The sequence below is a fragment of the Cupressus sempervirens genome, chromosome 10 (assembly GCF_028749045.1).
Source record: "Cupressus sempervirens isolate cs-2001-9-10 chromosome 10, ASM2874904v1, whole genome shotgun sequence".
In the NCBI taxonomy this organism is placed as follows: Eukaryota; Viridiplantae; Streptophyta; class Pinopsida; order Cupressales; family Cupressaceae; genus Cupressus; species Cupressus sempervirens.
Genome location: NC_143127.1, coordinates 574,449,037 through 574,467,511, shown reverse-complemented (window position 1 = coordinate 574,467,511; position 18,475 = coordinate 574,449,037). Strand labels below are relative to the sequence as shown.

The 18,475-nt window shown below is 34.2% G+C and overlaps 1 protein-coding gene across 1 annotated transcript in view; it reads left to right on the top strand.

The window, feature by feature from the left end:
- Window positions 1–3,768: 3,768 nt before the first annotated feature.
- LOC149535177 (PH, RCC1 and FYVE domains-containing protein 1-like) overlaps window positions 3,769–18,475 on the top strand; it is a 117,892-nt gene continuing 103,185 nt past the window's right edge. The window contains exons 1-3 of the mRNA XM_089807319.1: window positions 3,769–4,421; window positions 4,708–4,905; window positions 7,955–8,041. Coding sequence (XP_089663445.1) covers window positions 4,858–4,905; window positions 7,955–8,041 — 135 coding nt within the window. The 5' untranslated portion in view covers window positions 3,769–4,421; window positions 4,708–4,857. The remainder of the gene's footprint in view (window positions 4,422–4,707; window positions 4,906–7,954; window positions 8,042–18,475) is intronic.

The window sequence follows — 18,475 nt, the reverse complement described above, 5'->3', positions numbered from 1 at the left end:
TTTGTATTGCAAGTCCTAGTACATTGATTAGTTTTACTATGTGACTCTTTGGAACTTAAATCTTAGTGTTTTATCTATATTTTTCACTTGTTGTAAGTCTCAAATTTCTTTGTGTAAAGAGAGTTGTGGTTTTGAATTCACATAGGCTTGGAACCCTTAAAACCCAGGGTTTTGTAGTTAAAATGAGTTTTCCCTAGCATTCCACCACCATAATTCAATATGCCTTATTGGAATGATAGGAATGCCTATATTGTTTTTGGGCTTGGCAAGATTGATTCTCTATTTTTGCAATGATGCCCTAGGCTGATCATTAGGTAGTGGTGAGCCAAGAAGCTAAGAGAAAGAAAGGTTGAATACAATGAAAAATGGATTGAATGGTGGATTCCAAGGATAGATTGGGATTCCTTAGACACGTCTAGATCCTATTATAGGGCTCAAGCTTCAAGATAATTGAATTGGTGAAGGTTTATAGGCATTGTTTGTACAATTTCTTAATAAGCCCTCAATTGCTCAATTTGGGTTTAGGGCAAGGCCTTAAAGGTAAAACCCAATTACAATTCCTGTATATTGTGTGGAACTCTGAGATGGGTGTTAGAAACTATAATTTTTTGTTAGGTTTATTTAGGTGGTTGTCACATTAGAAGCCATATACTTGATAGAGAGGGCTAATTATATTAAGCCTACTAGGTCTTCTTATAACAACTTGGATAACCAGTGGATTTGCATAGAACCCATTTCACTATAGCCTAAATGAAATGTAACAAGACTACCTATATTCACGAAGGGTATAATAACATTGAGATCCTTTTTGGCAGGGAAATTATGGTAGTACTCCTTTGGAAGGAGTACTTGGTTAGGTCGTCGAAGTTGTGAAAGATTTACAACCTAGTAGCTAATGGATTGTTTGAATAGAAACCTTGGGAAGATTTACACAATTCCTTAGGAGGTCCTTGGGAAGGCCATTGGAGTCATAACCATTAGATAATTAGTGTGACCTAATTGTCTAGTTGAGCCTTATTTAGAACAAACTATAAGTTCCTCTGCATCAATATGGGCTAGGATGCTTAATTCTTTTCAAATTCAGATTACTCACCACTTCCTTGTAAATAATATTATTAGTTCTCGTACTAGGTATAATGACTTCATAACACTTTCCATTCACCTTTCATCTCATTCAAAATATATATTTCTTTAGATTAGCTTTGCTTTCCCCTTTTTTGGATTCAACAACACTTGTTGTATCATAAATAAATTTCCATCATTAGGGTCTTCTTCTTTCTTGGTGGTCACCTCCTTTATATTTTAGCTTGTGCTACATTCATTATTGCCTCTGTTCCCTTATCTCCCTCTTGCTAAATTTGCAAACTTTTAAATGCTCAATGACCCATTTCTCCATGTTAAAAACACATAATGTTGAGATCTCTTCTAGCTCTTTTAAATGACCATCTTCCATGACAAAAAATCTCCTCTTCCTCTTGTAAAGTCTCTCATATTCCTTTACCTTGTTGTATGCTTGTATTTGATGTGCTAACTTCTTCTTGTATATTTGAAAAGCTTTGATCATTGTTTGGTTTTCCCCTTCTATGCAAAAATATGCCTATTCTCGAAGAATTATTGTTTTGCCTCATATTGGTTTGATCTTTTTCCTTTAAGGCATATTGATATTCTCCCCTCTATACTATGCATATTCATCAAACTTATTTCATCTTGGATGGATAGATGTGAACCATTCAAATATCTTGCAACTTGCTCAAAATCTTCTTCAACTTGACCAACTTAAGCCTAACCAATAAGATTCTTTGGTACACTTATATACACTACTTTCTTTTTGCCTTAAATTTGGTAGTTTCTTTACCAAATTAATTTGGTAATTTGCTGGTAATTTTTTTCATTAATTTTATGTCACCATTTTATTCTAGGTTTTAATTTGATCCATTCCCATTTGTTGGCCAACCATCAACAAATGCTCTCACCATAGAGACGCATGCCATATTAGCTTTGTGCATACACATTTCATCTTCTAGTCTTCTTTGTATTTTCATATTCAAATCATTTGTCTATCTCAGTGATCCAATATAACAATTCTTCAACATTTAGTCCTCCTCATAAGTTGATGGATCAAATCAAGGTCTGGAATTTACTTTAGCAATTGTTTTAATGAATCTCTCTTCTCATAGATCAAATCTTGACCTTTTCACCCCTTCATCTCCTTCAGTAGATTTCTCTTCTTCTTCATCCTCTCCGATATATTCATTGTGTCCATTTGTGCAATAACGTCACTTATTGTCTCTCTCACTGTCTTTACTGTATAAGCCCTTAGTATTTATGCAATCTCATGCTCCAAGCCTCTTGATCCTCTACCTCTACAACCCCATCCTTACAAGCCATTTTAGCCACCTTAGGCAATTTACAAGTTCACTCATTAATGCAACTAAACTTTATGTGATGCTAATTTATTCAAATCTTCAGTCCAAATGAGTAGTAGCCAAATACCAACACAAATATACTTCTGATAATATTCAAAATGACAAAATTCAGATTTTGTTGATATTATTATAGTTTATTTACATTCTCTATTTCAGTTTGACCAAAGTCTTTGTTTTTCTATTCTAGAAACAACATTGGTTTATATAGTTGCTTATTAAATTTCTTCCTTACTTGACACCTTGTCTTGAAGAACTCTACTCTTTGTTTGAGCCTACACATTTCTAAGACACTCAACACAAAATTTATGTTTTTATCTTCTAAAAGAGTGAAGTCTTTCTCAATTCAGAATCATTCTCTAATCCCAATCATTCAAAATTTATGTTTTCTTTAGATTTTTTTATTGATTATTTTGTCCAGTTCTCCCTTGATTGTCCAACTCCCTTACTTTTCCTTCACTACTATCGTATCTCCTCACACCTCCTCTCACAATTTCAATTTCTCATTTTTAAATTTTAATTTTAATTTTTTTTTTTCTTTCACATGGATTAATGGAGAAGCAATTCATTCCATGTTCCCACAATTCTCACAAGCAACAGTTACAAGAGTTTAATGGAAACACAAATCTATTTTATCTTGCTTGTAAATAAAATACTTTCATTCATTCCCAACATAAAAAATAGTGTAGCAATAACTTTTTATAATGAAAATAGAAGACGACAAAATGAAGGCAAAATAAAATGAAAGACATACAAACAACTAATTAAACCATATAACTCATCCATCCAAATGTTCTCCTAGTGATGATATGTTCCTTGATTAAGCAGTCCACTAAAATTCAAACTTTGAAAAGTATCAGATAAGAAATGAGACCAAAATCATATCCCAACACAATTTTGAAACAATAAAAGAAATATCACTATAACAACTTTGAAAAATCATGTAATATTAAAAAACAACAATATAACTAAATATTTTGAAAGAATCACATGAATATCAATATAAATTCATGTTCTAAAAATAAAAATAAATGTATTAATATTTTCTTGGATGATGGCAAGGAACTCCTCCCATTGTGACCTCAAAAATATTTGCTCCCTTTTTGACTAGTTTGTCCCACTTTTATATATTTAAAATAGGCACGTGCCAGTCAACTCATTTATGAATGTTGAGAACATAAAGAAAAAACAGGAGAGCAGAGAGGCTGTATGAATTGACTACTATTTCAGATTAATTACTAAATTAAGGGATAATCTAAGAATACAATATTATTTATGAGTTGTTAGGCTAATTTCACCAATTTCAGCCCCACTTATATAAAATAAGTTAAACAGAAAATACAACAGAAAGCTCATTAGATAAAAAAAATTAATTTTCAATGTAACAATTCCCTTTGCTATCTTTATATTTTTTTAACTGCAATAATTTTTTTTATCTGTAATTTTTTTGCTATCATGGCATTCCGGGTTCTGGTGTTTCTTGGCTTGGACAGATTGCGAGATTCTCTGAGACCAGACCTTTCGCTGGAGTAACATTCGGAATGTTCGTGGTATTTTTGAGGTGAAGAAGACTCGAATCACTCCAAAGGAGCAAGTATTGCAGGACTTTCAGGATCCGGGATTTACGAATCACTGAAGAGGGTGCTGATTTCATGGAAGTTTATGTAACTTTTGTCTATGTTTTATTAATTGAAGTAGTTGCCGGCCATGGAGGTGGGCTAGCCGTGAAATGCTGATCGGATGAAAATTAGGCCGCGTGTGAACTATTTTGAAGCTCAGGGTTTAATTTTTATGGCTTCCGCAAAATGGCGGTTAATTGCACGAAAAAATTATCCGAGGGCTTAGTCAATGCTCAATGCCGAGAGAATTCCTTAAAATATGGATATATTTTCGATTGTGCGATATTTGGATAGATTTTCTCTTTGAGTAGGTTTAGACGGTTTGGCGCTGTGTTGCTGTTGTTTTGTCCAGTAAATGCTGAGAACATTCTTACCTTCCGTAAGTTTAATATTGTGGTTTTTTATTATCTGAAGATTTTTGCGTAGATGGGTAAATTCGCTTTGCTGCGTGTTTTCCACTGTAGAACTTTGCAAATCAACATTTTAGGTCATCTAGTTTACGACATTGTCAGGTTAATCTTGTGCATTGCCATCTAATGGGTGTCTTTGCACTAAATGCATGAATTTTTTCGATAAAATTGAGCTATTGATGCCTTGGAACCTGATGAAATTTTGGATACGTAGGAAAAAATTGAACCTCTTTTGATCTGTGTGCATGGAAGCAGATGTTCGAGATAAAGGGGTTCAGAGAAACCATTTCCTTCATATCCGAAACTTGGCATGAAATGAGACTTACTTATGGAGAATGAGCGAAATTATAAACTTTCAGAAGAGAATTGTTGGAGTGAGTAGGGTGAATTCTGACAGGTAGCCGCATGGCAGATCTATCCCGTAATGGCCCAGTTGAACGGGACATCGAGCAGGTATGCCTTGGATTCTCCTTACATTCTTGAACCTATTATCTGTATTCTAAAATGTAGCTGCACAAAGGCTCTTGGTGCAAACCAAGATCTCTATTCTCTATGTTTTGTCAGTTGCTAATTATTAACTTTTTTTTTCCAGAGATTATACTCGCCTAGAGAGAATTTTTGAAAACCAGTTGCTTAAGATTTGTATGAGAAGTACGTAAGATTAACAAGCTCACCTAAGTTAACAACTACGATTATATGTAAATCCCGTATATTCCCCACAAATTAGGCTATAATATATATCACTCGTTTATTGACGAAAGGATCTGGTAACTATTCTACTCTTGTATATGTATTCTTTGTCTATTGCAAATAAATGAATAATGTCAGTTTCCACAGTTGTGCGAGAATTGGGAAATGGGCACAAGTACGTGCCAAAAAAAGATGCATTTATCTTAGGATCGACAGAGCTAGAATTTTCAAACATTCAGGCTTGACTTTTACCCTAGTAACCAAAATTTATGCAGTTGTGATGTTGAAAATGATGTGTTGGAGCTGCCCGAAACATAACCTTATTTAGTTCGAGTCCATCAAAATGCATTAACTGTAATTTAATGAAATAAAATTGTGATTGTAATATTTAATCGAATTGTTTATGCTAAGTCACACTCATGTCAAATTTGTGAGCTCGATACTAAGTTTGAATTGGACAACATTTATAAACAGAGTTGTTGATGCGTGTTGGTTGGAGTTGTGTAAATTTTACTACGATGCCTATAAGCTATAAAATCTCGAGGCAGCTATCTTGAATCTTGATATTTAAGCCGTAACAAAATGGTTTGACCTAGCAATCAGGTTTTCTGGGCCATTAATCACAATTACAACACCACTAAAATTTATGCATCTGTAGTGGGCACACGCAAATAACAGGCAAATGCGTTGAGCAAGAGGAATAAAAAATTGGTGTCACATGCTTTGTCAATTTAAATCCTCTTTGATTCTTTTTGTTTCAGTAGGAACAATAGTAGGCTGTGGCACGTTAAATTTCTGCATGTCAAATCTCTCTTACAGTATATGCTTGGATTCCTAAGAATGAATGAATGAATGAATGAAGGAATTAAATTTTAAAATAACATTCACAAGATCAACAGTCTAAGGAACCCAGATCTTCATGTTCTTCTTGATATCTGCTCTACAGTTATGAATCATTATAAAGAAACTAGCAGTGTTGTGTAGCCTTTCCTCTTTAAAAAATTGGTATAAACAAGCCTCCTTCAAGCTGTTCTCCTACTGTTTCTTGACAACTTCGAAAGCAACACACTAAAAAATGAAGTGACATTCAGTTTCATCAACACCTTTCTTACAGAAAACATATGTTCTTTCTTCGCAAGCCTTTTTGGGCACCGTCCATCTACCTGTTTCGCACCTTAGATGACGAGACCCTGTTAGGAGTTAGGTCACTAACAATCTTGTCTTACCCGTAATTGCCACTCGTAAGTAGTATTTCTCATCGTGATCCCAAGTGCGGTTGAACTCTTGCACATAGTGGGCTTTTTTCTGCCCCATTTGCTTTGTCCACATGGCAGCCCTGATTTTTTCTAACACAAATCTTTTTATCTCTTCATTAGTATTGGGAAACCTTTGCAAGTCAATGTTCCAGTTACTCAATGATTCCTTGTTTCGTTTCATCCACGTCTTCTTTCCATGAACAAGTCTCTCCCCTTCAACCAGCTTGCACCAGTGGTGTTTATCCACATTTTCCACTTCATTTAGATAGCTTAACAAATGGATAATTGCTGAAGTTTCCTTCAGAAACATATTTGCTTCAGCCAAGAGGAACTCATAGGGAACATTGGTTTGACTCTAAGGCTACTAGTGATAAGATGATTTTATATTCTTTCAGTTTGTTTCCACTTGTGGCTTGACTCCCCCAGACCTCACAACCATAGAGGACAGTAAATGTAAATGTAACCAACAGACGAAAAAGAGTTCTTTTTCTCCAATCCCATAGGTCTGCTTACTACATCTGTTTTGCAGCAATTAAGAAGCCTCCAACCCATTGTATCTGTTTTGTTCTACAAGTCTCCCAACTCAGCCTGTTGTGTGTTAAAACTATAACTACGATCATCATACTGGTCTGACTGTGCAGATTGCGTAGATTCATTTTTCATGTAATACTGTCTGAAGGCTTATTAACACATTGCACCTTGTCTAGGCATGATTGGCAATTTATTGTGATGAGTTTATGTTAGCATTAACCTTAACTAAATTTAGTTATTTTTGTTTGTTAAACTATATCTCCTTCTAGGCGCTGATTATGAGAGAGCATTGTGGGCCGACCTAGATAAATGTCCCTTTAAGGGGCACGCCCTTTGGTTATGGTATATGAGTAAGGTGTAGTTGTAGTTAAAGAGCACACAATAGAATATCAAGTCTGCTCCTTTAAGCAACTCTGCCACAAATTGAATACTTGCTGAGACAAATATATTTCAGAATCATAATTAATATTAACATCTCATTTCAAGGTCAGATAGAAGGAAGATCAGAACAGCAACCATACAGAAAGGCATTATCTCAGAACTGATTACTTAGAATTTGTAGAAACTTTACATATGAAGATCAATTCTCTAGGATTTGTACTCCTCCACAATCTGCATCCCAAGAAGATTGCATTTATACAAATTTTGAAATACATTGAGGACTGTTTTGATACTTTGATAGTGTAGATTTTCTGAAGTAAAGGGGAATATGAATATAATCCACTATAAGGTAACTTAATAAAGGTAGTAATAGGTACCTTAGTCCTCAATCCTATACATAGGCTAGGCTTTATGCATGCAAAGTATAAGGTAAATGAAGTTGTAGTACACCAAAATTTAATCCTCTTTAATTCAGTTTGTTTCAGTTGGAACAGTGTTATTTATGGCATACCAAATTTCTCTTATAGTACAAGTCTGGATTCCTAAGAAGAATATGTTTATATGAATTTTGAAATACATTGAGCATTATTTTGATACTTTGACCTCACTATTGCCACTTTTCTCCCTGATCAATAATTCTGCAGGCAATAACTGCACTGAAAAAAGGGGCATACTTGCTGAAGTATGGACGAAGGGGGAAGCCAAAGTTCTGTCCTTTCAGGCTTTCTAATGTAAGGTTTTATTTTGATGACACTTGTTTGATCAGTTATATGATCTGCAAAATTAGGCACGGGGTATTATGTTTAAAAAAAACCCCAATTGATGAACTATATATTTAATGCCTCCTGACATCCTCTTGTTCTTTCCTAAATTCTTACACATTTTAATGAGTTACATAAATATGTACACTTATATTCATGTTTTAAATGGGCAAACATAGTATATCAAGCTAAATTGGGTTTAGGAAGTTAACTTTTATGAAAGCAATCCTATGTGGGCATATTCTGGTACTTAGTGACCGAAAACCTTCTTTGCTTTTTATAAGGCATATAATTGCTGTTCTTGATAGTTTATATATGATTGAATCTATGGTGGATGTGAGTCAAGACAGTTTGATAGGAACAATGGGACTTGTCAACTAAGCAAAGTATTCTAGAAAATACAGCTAGAGGGTGGCTATAGTATTCTAGAAAATACCTGCATTTGCCCTGCTAGAGGGTGGCTATAGTATACAGCATTTAACTGAGTTAATATAATAGAAGTCCCTATTACATATCTAGAATGTACAACACCAGACTTGAAATCAAAAACTACATTAGTTTGAACAATATCAGATACTAGTTTATATCAACAACTGACTATTACTTATCAAAATGCACCATGTACAACACCAGCTGTGAAATCAAATACTTGTCAACTAAGGAAAGTATTCTAGAAAATACCTGCATTTGCCCTGCTAGAGGGTGGCTATAGTATACAGCATTTAACTGAGTTAATATAATAGAAGTCCCTATTACATATCTAGAATGTACAACACCAGACTTGAAATCAAAAACTACATTAGTTTGAACAATATCAGATACTAGTTTATATCAACAACTGACTATTACTTATCAAAATGCACCATGTACAACACCAGCTGTGAAATCAAAGACTACGTCAACACATTTTAACAATATCAGATACTAGATTATATCAACTCAACAATATCAGACACTAGTTTATATCAAGAACTCAGTTGTTGATATAAACTAGTATCTGATATTATTGAAACTTGTGAATGTAGTTTTTGATTTCACGTCTGGTGTGGGACATGGGGGGTGTTCTTGATATAAAGTAGTATCTGTTATTGTTGAAACTTGTAAATGCAGTTTTTGATTTCACGTCTGGTGTGGTACATGGTGGGTGCATCTTGATATGTAATAGTGGCTTTTATTATATTAAAGGATATACATCTTCTTTGTTGATATAAACTAGTGTCTGACATTGTTGAAACTTGTGAATGTAGTTTTTGATCTTGTGTCTGCTGTTGTACATGGTGCATCTTGTTATGCAATAGAGGCTTTTCTTATTTTAACTCAATTAAATGCTGTGTACTATAGCCATCCTCTAGCAGGACAGATTCTGAATGTGGGTTTTGCATGACTGCTCCATTTCCTTTTCTAGAATGCTTTTCAATATATATTTAATCTCTTTCCTGTCAATAAGAAATGCCAACTTTTACATAATGAAATCATATAATGAATAGCAATTTGGTGCGAAATTCAACTATTATAGTCTTTTTAAAAGTTTTTTACATTAATGTTGCTGTTTTTCTCTACCAACCATGGTTCTTTTTAACTAATAAAATCCTCATGTATGCTGATAAAATCCTATTTAGATATGTAAGTAGATTTTGTTGATCTTTATCTAAAAATACAAGATTTACAGTGATTATTGAGTAATATTGGTGCACAACATCTGTGAATGGAGATTTATTATTGTGGCAAGTCATTGCACAAATTTTTGTCCATGGAATTGGAAAAAGTGTTTAAATTTCATGCTAAGGCGCTTCCATCAATCGTGCTTAAAGAAGAGATGCTTACAATTTTCTAAAAACTGACAATGAATGGAAACCTACACAACAAAATTGGAAAAGTTGATAAAAAATCTGAATTCGGATCTATATATTTTTTATTCTTTCTGAAATTCACAGTTTTCTTGGAGTTACACTATTGCTGTAATCAGATTGAAATATTTGAGAAACAGTGAAGCAAGAACACAGTGCTAAAATTATTGCAGATTTGCAGCAGTTTTTGAGTAGATTTGTGAAGGAATTGGCATCAGAAAAAACTCTCTTGAGAAGGTATAGGAGGCAACACAGGCCCAATCTAGGAGCACTATGTTGGTCAAAGCTGGTCACAATCAATTCATTCAGAATCTTCTGCTCAATTTATTCCAGCCAAAAACAGATATTGTTATGCACCTATAATAATTGTAACCAGGTAAATCGAAAAGGTCCACTAACCAGCCAAACAAGTATACAATCGAGATCATCATTACCTGAAAGTCTCAAATGGAAGGTGAAAAGAACAGAAAGGAAGATGTTATCTCAATGTCCGTAGATGACCAAAAGTAGTTCAATGGGACTAAAGGTTACAGCAGTTAATGATAGAAAGTTCTAGTAAGAGACAACCCTAGAATCAAAATAATAAAAATACATTAGATAAAGCAAACTTATAAAGTAGCGTGCTGCTAACAAATAGCAATGAAGGCAGAGCAAAAATGTTAAATCTGTAACTTTGATTACCATACTGATCTGATTGTGCAGATCGCACAGATCTTATCTTGCATGAAATGCCTTATGAAGGTCTATATATAAATTGCTCCTTGTTGAGGCGTGATCGGCGTCTCCTTTGAGATGATTGTGTTTAAGTATTAACTTAACTAATCGTAGTTAAGTTTGATTACAAACCAATACCTCCTTTGAGCACCGATTATGAGAATGCAATTGTGGGTTGACCTAGATAGGGTAATGTCCTGTCAAGGGACTTGCGCTTTGGTTAACGTATTTATACAGGGTGTGGTCATAGTTAAAGGACACACAAATAACAATAGTCTGCTCCTTGAACAGTACTGCCCTAGACAAATACTTGCTGAGGATAAACATTTCCAGAATTATATTTATCACTTCACTCAAGTCTGGTTATTGAAGATCATCTGCAGCAAGCATCATAGAAGAAGGTATTATTAAAGTCTGATTTATGGCAGAACTTGCAAAAACTTTACATGGTATCAGAGCTCTGGTAGTCGAACCTAGGCTCTGCAAATTAAACAATCAGATTTTAATAACTAGCAACATCCTTCTATCTTCAACGGCGAGCACAATCAGACTTGAGGACAGATTTGATGGGAAAGAACACTTTGTTACTTGGAAATTCAGAATTATGATGATTCTTGAAGACAATAATGTGAAACAGTTTGTTGATTCAGCATCCAAGCAATCTAATGTTGAACTTAATAAAACTATCTGGAGTAAAGGAAATAGGAAAGCCATGCAAATCATATTAGATGGAGTGAAAAATGAAATAGTACCTATGCTAATGAAACATCAAACAACATTTAATATGATGAATGCATTATTAAATGTATATGAAGTTAACAATGCGACTAGAACCCTTGCACTAGAAAGGCAACTAAATCATATACAGATAAAGGAGGCAAAATCTATGAATTCTTACTTTCTAAGGGTCGCTAGTCTAAGAGATGAACTTGCAAGTATAGATGACCATAATTGAAGACGAGGAACTAACACTTTATTCGCACAAGGAGTAAGTGCTAGAGACAATCTTCTTGACTTCAATAGACTCAAGGGAGATTGCCTTCAAGAAGAATCTAGAAAACTTAAGAAAGGGGGAAGTTGAAAACTAAAGGTGAAGAACTTCATGTTCTCAACACAAATTCCTATAAAGGTGAGAAGAAGCACTTGAAGAAGAAGAAAGTAATCAAAAGAATGAGAAACCTAAGAAAGATCTATTAAAAAATAAAATGTGTTAAATGTGAAAAATTTGGACACTTCAAATCTAATTGCCTTGAGAATACAAAGCAACAAGTAAACTGTACGAACATTACTAGGAAGGAAGATAACTATGATCCTGAGAATCGTGTATTGTATTCTGCACTATTAAATGAAGTATCAAGCAAAACATGGGTGATTGATAGTGGATCATCTCGACACATTATAGGATACAAAGAAGCACTAGACTCTTTATCAGAAGAAGTTGATGGCGAAGTTACCATCGGTGACAATTCAGCTCATTCAGTTAAAAGAATTGGGAACTGCACCTTGAAATTGAAATCGGGTAGTTCTTTACATCTCAAAGGAGTACTCTATGTACTAGGAATAAAAAGGAATCTAATCTCTGTTACAACACTTGAAGGTAATGGACATAATGTTGCGTTCATGGACGGTATAGTAATGACCTAGTCTATGAACTCTTCATTTAAGAAATCAAAGGTGATTGGTCAAAGAAAGGGATACTTGTATGAATTAAATACAGATTCTAGTCAACCTATTCAAGCCTTAATTCATGAAGCTGCTGATATAAACGAAATATGACAGAAGGTTAGGACATCTAAATTTCAAAACCTTATCGACTATGGAGAAGATGGTCATTGGTTTACTTAAGTTGAATAAAGATCATTCAAGCATATGCAAAGGATGCGCTCTGGGGAAGAACACCAAAATTCCATTTCATGATAGCACTAGAAAAACTAACAATGTTTTGGAATTAATCCACTCAGATTTATGTGGACTTATGTCTGTTCCTTCTCTTGGAGGATTTTGGTACTATATACTTTTTATAGATGACTTCTCTAGGAAAACTTGGATTTACTTCTTAAAGTGAAAAGAATAAGAAGAAATCCTTAAGAGATCTAAAGAATTCAAAACCTTCACTGAAAACTTATCAAGACACAAAATCAAAACTCTTAGGACTGATAATGGAAGGGAATATACTTCAGATTTGTTTAAAGAGTTTTGTAAAGAAGTAGGAATTAAGAGGGAATATATTGTTCTTTATAACCTGCAACAAAACAAGGTAGCAGAATGGAAGAATAGAACAATTATAGAAGCAACAAAAGCTATGATATTTGATCAAAATTTAGAATATTATCTTTGGGCAGAAGCCTCTTGTACTGTTGTGTATATTCAAAATAGAAGTCCTCATTCCTACCTTAGAGATAAAACTCCTAAAGAAGTCTTTACTAAGGTTAAACCTAATATAAGCCATCTTAGGATATTTGGATGCGCAGTATATATACATGATCCAAAGGAAAAAAGAACTAAGTTAGAACCCTCCAGGAGGAAAGTTATTTTTGTCGGGTATAGTGAAACATCTAAAGCATATAGGATTTTCATGCCTGGTTAAAAAAACATTAAACTTAGTAGGGATGTAATATTTGAAGAAGATTTAGCATTCAAAAGAGCCCTAGTTTCTGGAGAACCCTCTCCCTTACCTAGTTTTGAAGAAAATACCGAATCTGAGTTTTAGAGGGAGAACATTGAAGAAAATTGAAGATGAAATTCAAAATCTTAATCTTGAGGAAACTCAAAATCCAAAGAAAAGACCACTTTGGGCCATTAAGACAGTATAGGAAGCACAAGACTTCGTTGCAACATTTGTAACCTTCAGAGAGAGCAAAAGACCCAAAAGATTTTCTAGTTATGCAACAAACATGAGTGATTTATCTAAATCAGAGCCAACCAATGTTGTAGATGCTATTAAACGTACAACTTGGAAGGAAGCTATGACGAAAGAATACCAATTCATTATTAAGAATGATGTTTGGGAAATTGTTCCTAGAGTTGAAGGAAAATCCGTTGTTTCTTTTATGTGGATATTTAAAATCAAGAATGTTGCTAACGGGAGCATTTTAAAATATAAAGCCAGATTTGTAGCTAGGGGATTCTCTTGGAAAGAGGGAATTGATTATGAAGAAACTTTTGCTTCTTTTGCCAGATACACCTATTTAAGAGCAGTCCTAGCTATTGCAGCATTGAAGGGATGGAAAGTAGATCAGATGGATGTAAAAACAACATTTCTAAATGGAAAAATTATAGAAGAGGTATATTTGGGGCAACTTGAAGGATTTGAAACTCATAACCCTAAAGTTTTTGTTTGCAGGCTTAAGAAAGCTCTCGATGGGCTTAAATAGGCTCCAAGGGCCTGTTATGAAAGAATTGATAAGTATCTCACCAACTTAGGATTCTCCAAGAATGAAGCTGATCCAAATCTATATTATAAAAGGGATAAAGATGATATGGTAATTTTGATACTATATGTTTACTAATAACAGGTGATGATCATCTTATAGATCAATGCAAGAAAGATCTAATCCGAGAATTTGAAATGAAAGATTTAGGACTCTTTTCATTACTTCCTAGGACTGGAAGTATGGCAGAATTCTGATAGCATCATACTTAATCAAGGAAAGCATACATTAGACATCTTGAAGAGATTTGGAATATGGAACTGCAGGCCTTTGTCTTCTCCAATGGAGACTAATCTACATAAACTTAAGGAAGCAGCAGCAAAATCACCTTCCATAGATTCTACTCTTTACAGATAGATAATTGGGTCTCTTATGTACTTGGTAAATACAAGACTTGATAATTGCTATGCTCTTAATGTCTTAAGTTAGTTTATGTGTGAACCAAAGGAGATTCACCTAGTTGAAGTTAAACACATTATGAGATACTTACAAGACACTCTCAACTTTGGGCTCAAATATGAGAAAGTTGACTTGGATTTTACATGGATTCATAGACTCAGATTGGGGTGGAAGTATTAATGATAGAAAAAGCACTTTAGGATGCTGTTTCAGTTTAGGATCAGCAATGATATCATGGATATGCAGAAAGTAGTCATCAGTAGCACAAAGTTCCACAGAAGCTGAATACATTGCAGCAGCAATGGCCTCTCTAGAAGCAGTTTGGCTTAGGAAGTTACTTGTGGGATTATTTGGTCAACTCATGAATCCTACTATTATTCATTGTAATAATTAGAGTTCCATCAAATTTTCTGTAAATCTAGTTTTCCATGACAGGTCCAAGCATATTGAAACTCCTTAACATTATGTAAGAGATATGTTTATAGGAATATTGTAAAATTATAATACATTTGCGTTGTAGATCAGACAACAGATATTCTTACCAAACCTCTCTCTCGAGTGAAGATAGATCACTTCAGGAAAAGACTTGGTATGGTTGAATTATAAAATATTTGTATTTTTTAAATTATTAATAAAATGATTTTTATTGTCAGGCTATTGACTGTTATGGGCTTCACCATATGTATTCATTATTTAAGAGGTGACAATCTCTGAGATAATGAACACTTGTATAAAAGACATTATGAGAGATTACGATCTCTTAGATAATGTGTTGAACAATAGAGAACTACTGTCAGATCTAGATGAGTTTAAGATCATTATTGTGATGTAGATATTTCTATGTCTATGAGTCACAATTTGGAAAAATGAAGAATTTAATTATTCTTCAGATTTTATCTTGTGTTCTGGTAGATCTTAAACTCAGGATCATGTTGTGATACAGGACAGTCAGTACCTATGAGTCACAACTTGAATAAATGAAGAATTTAATCATTCTTCGGGTTTTATCCTATATATTGTATGCTTTGAAATACTGTTATCACTAGTATCAGTGATAAGTCATATCATAGGTATAGTAATATGACATAGTATTATGTGTTCAAAGATACCACATGCTGAGAAGATTTAGATAGAAATAGAGTATCAATCTATGCTTATTTATTGTAATTGATGATGCTAGATATGTTATCTCTCAGTATAATTATCAAGTTAAGAGGGAGTGTTAAATCTGTAACTTTGATTACCATATGATTTGATTGTGCAAATCGCACAGATCTTATCTTGCATGAAATGCCTTTTGAAGGCCTATAAATAAATTTCTCCTTGTCTAGGCATGATCAACGTCTCCTTTGAGATGATTGTGTTTAAGTATTAACTTCACTAATCTTAGTAAAGTTTGATTACAACAAACCAATACCTCCTTTGAGTGCCGATTATGAGAATGCAATTGTTGGTCGACCTCAATAGGGTCATGTCCCTTCAAGGGACTTGCCCTTTGGTTGACGTATTTATATAGAGTGTGGTTGTAGTTAAAGGATACACAAATAAGAATAGTCTGCTCCTTGAACAATACTGCCCTAGACAAATACTTGTTGAGATAAAACATTTCCAGAATTATATTTATCACTTCACTCAAGTTTGGTTATTGAAGATCATCTGTAGCGAGCATCATAGAAGAAGGTATTATTAAAGTCTGATTATAGCAGAACTTGTAGAAACTTTACAAAAAATTCCAAAAGCTTGTGCTTGTAAAGATGGGAAGAAGACCTTATTGAATTTTTCTGTGTGTCCAAAGTGTTTGAGCCATAATTTGTCACCGTAAGATAATATTTGCCAGGAAGTATCCAGGTTGGAAGGCTATGCTGGGATAGCATAGGGGAAAATGAAGCATTTCCTTTAGAAAATCTCCTAACATCCAAGGCCTTTGTAGCGCCCATAATAAAAAGAAGCGTATGATATGAGTTTGCTCCTGTGGTTTTGGGGGTAGTTGGAAAGAAGCATATCCATGTTGTTTGAATGTGGTTGAGTCATGATGATGGGAATGGGCTGAGCCATGATACTGAGATAGAAGATTATGATGATCAGATTATGGTATATGATGGAGTTTATGTATAGCTATTGTATAAGGACCCAAGATATCTTTGATCTGCATACAAGTAGAATCTTAGCGAGGAATAGATTACAAATTATCAAGTGTAGCTAGGAGGAAGAGGCAATGAGGATAAAATATGGCTGTCAACTTGCAGCCCATAGTGTCCTTATTATGCAAACAATTTGATATCACAAAATGCTATATGATATACTGTGTATATAGATCCATATCACACACAAGAGATAGCTCCATCAGAGCAAAGTAAATATGATTCTTTATTTTCTTCCATGCTTATAGGAGAATCCTTCTCATATAGTTCAATTGCAGTCCTAACTGGGTTCAGTATTGCGTCCCTGTAGAAGAGAAAGAGTAGGACTTTGGGTTTATCGATATCCTCAGATGATCACAAATGGCATTTCAAAGATAGTTTCTCTCTGTACCTTCCATGGTTTGTCTAACATGACCATCATACAGAGTACAAAGACCTACATTGCCTCATGAATTGTGAGTGTGTTGTTTACACCAATCAAACTGTTTGGCTCCTGATGATGTGTGCTATCTTGTATGGTGTTAATTCCAGAATTAGGTTGGTCTACATTATAACGAAGTAATTGGAAAATATTTGCTTGTTATTAATAGTGATCAAGAGATCGATTTATACAAGAGACTGAATGATGTTTCCTTAAGAAACAATCGTAAAGAATAAAAACATTCTATTCTAGAAATAGAAAACTAAATATTAGAAACATTCTAACATTTACAGAAAAATTACAATAGATAACCATTAGATACAAATTAGAGATAATAGGAACTATCTATTATCGTAATACCCTTCCTTAATGGTTAATCTATCCAGAGCACGAAGCTATTAAAAAGCGTAAAAGGCAGATTTTGTCTGCTCAAGGGGCTCCACAATGTTCGCGGTGGGCTTCAACCAAATTGCTTAGATAGGGCCCAAACTTCATGTGCTCAAACTTGTGGCAATAGTTGCATTGAATGTTTTTCTTCGGGGAGTGTTCTGAAGCTGGAGCAAAGGACCTCTTCTGAGAAGATTGCTGATGGTACTATCACTCCAAAACTTTGTAGTTGAGCATAATGCTCCAAAATTTTGTAGATGAGCATAATGCTCCAAAACAAACTGCAAAAGGTCATGATTTTTAGGAGAAAATTGAAAAAACCCGACATGATTTTTGGGGTAAAAAATCAGTCAAAAGTTAAAACCCAATATGATTTTTGAGGTGAAAAATCAATCAAAACTTGACAAGACAAAGCTTCATTTTTTTAGGAAAACGGTAAAACCCAACAAATAATTTTTGAGGATTAAATTAAAAACCCACAAAGGAATCCCACACAACTTTGCGAATTATAGAATCATAAATTTTCAAGGGAAAATTTATAGAAACCCATAAGAAATTTTTTTAGGAAAAATAAAATTAAAACCTATTATAATTTTTTTATGAAAACCCACCAGAATTCTTAGGGGAGGCAAAACACGAGACTTTGCATGGTAAAGCAGCACATGCAAACAACATGCAAGTACATGCAACAAACATGCAAGTGCATGCAACAAACATGCAACCCTCAAAAAGTAGAGACCTAAAAAATTTGAAGGGTGACTCAGAAGAGAGCTCGAAAAACCTAGAAAAAATATGTTGTCAGTTTCTGGATTGACTGGCTCAAAAATTGAGGCACAAAAATCGAGGCACCTAGAAAAATCTAATGACTACCCAGTTGAGCTCGTGAAAAACCAAGGGTTGGACATTAGAAATTTTTTCCGAACCTGAAAATTAGGGTTTTGAACAAAAACGGCCCCTGCTGCAAAAAATGGCAGAAATATGTAGAAAAAAAAGACGGATCTGGACAACAATGGGTTGCAGAACCAAACCAGAAGTTGGCGGATTCAGATCTCTCAGAATGGAAA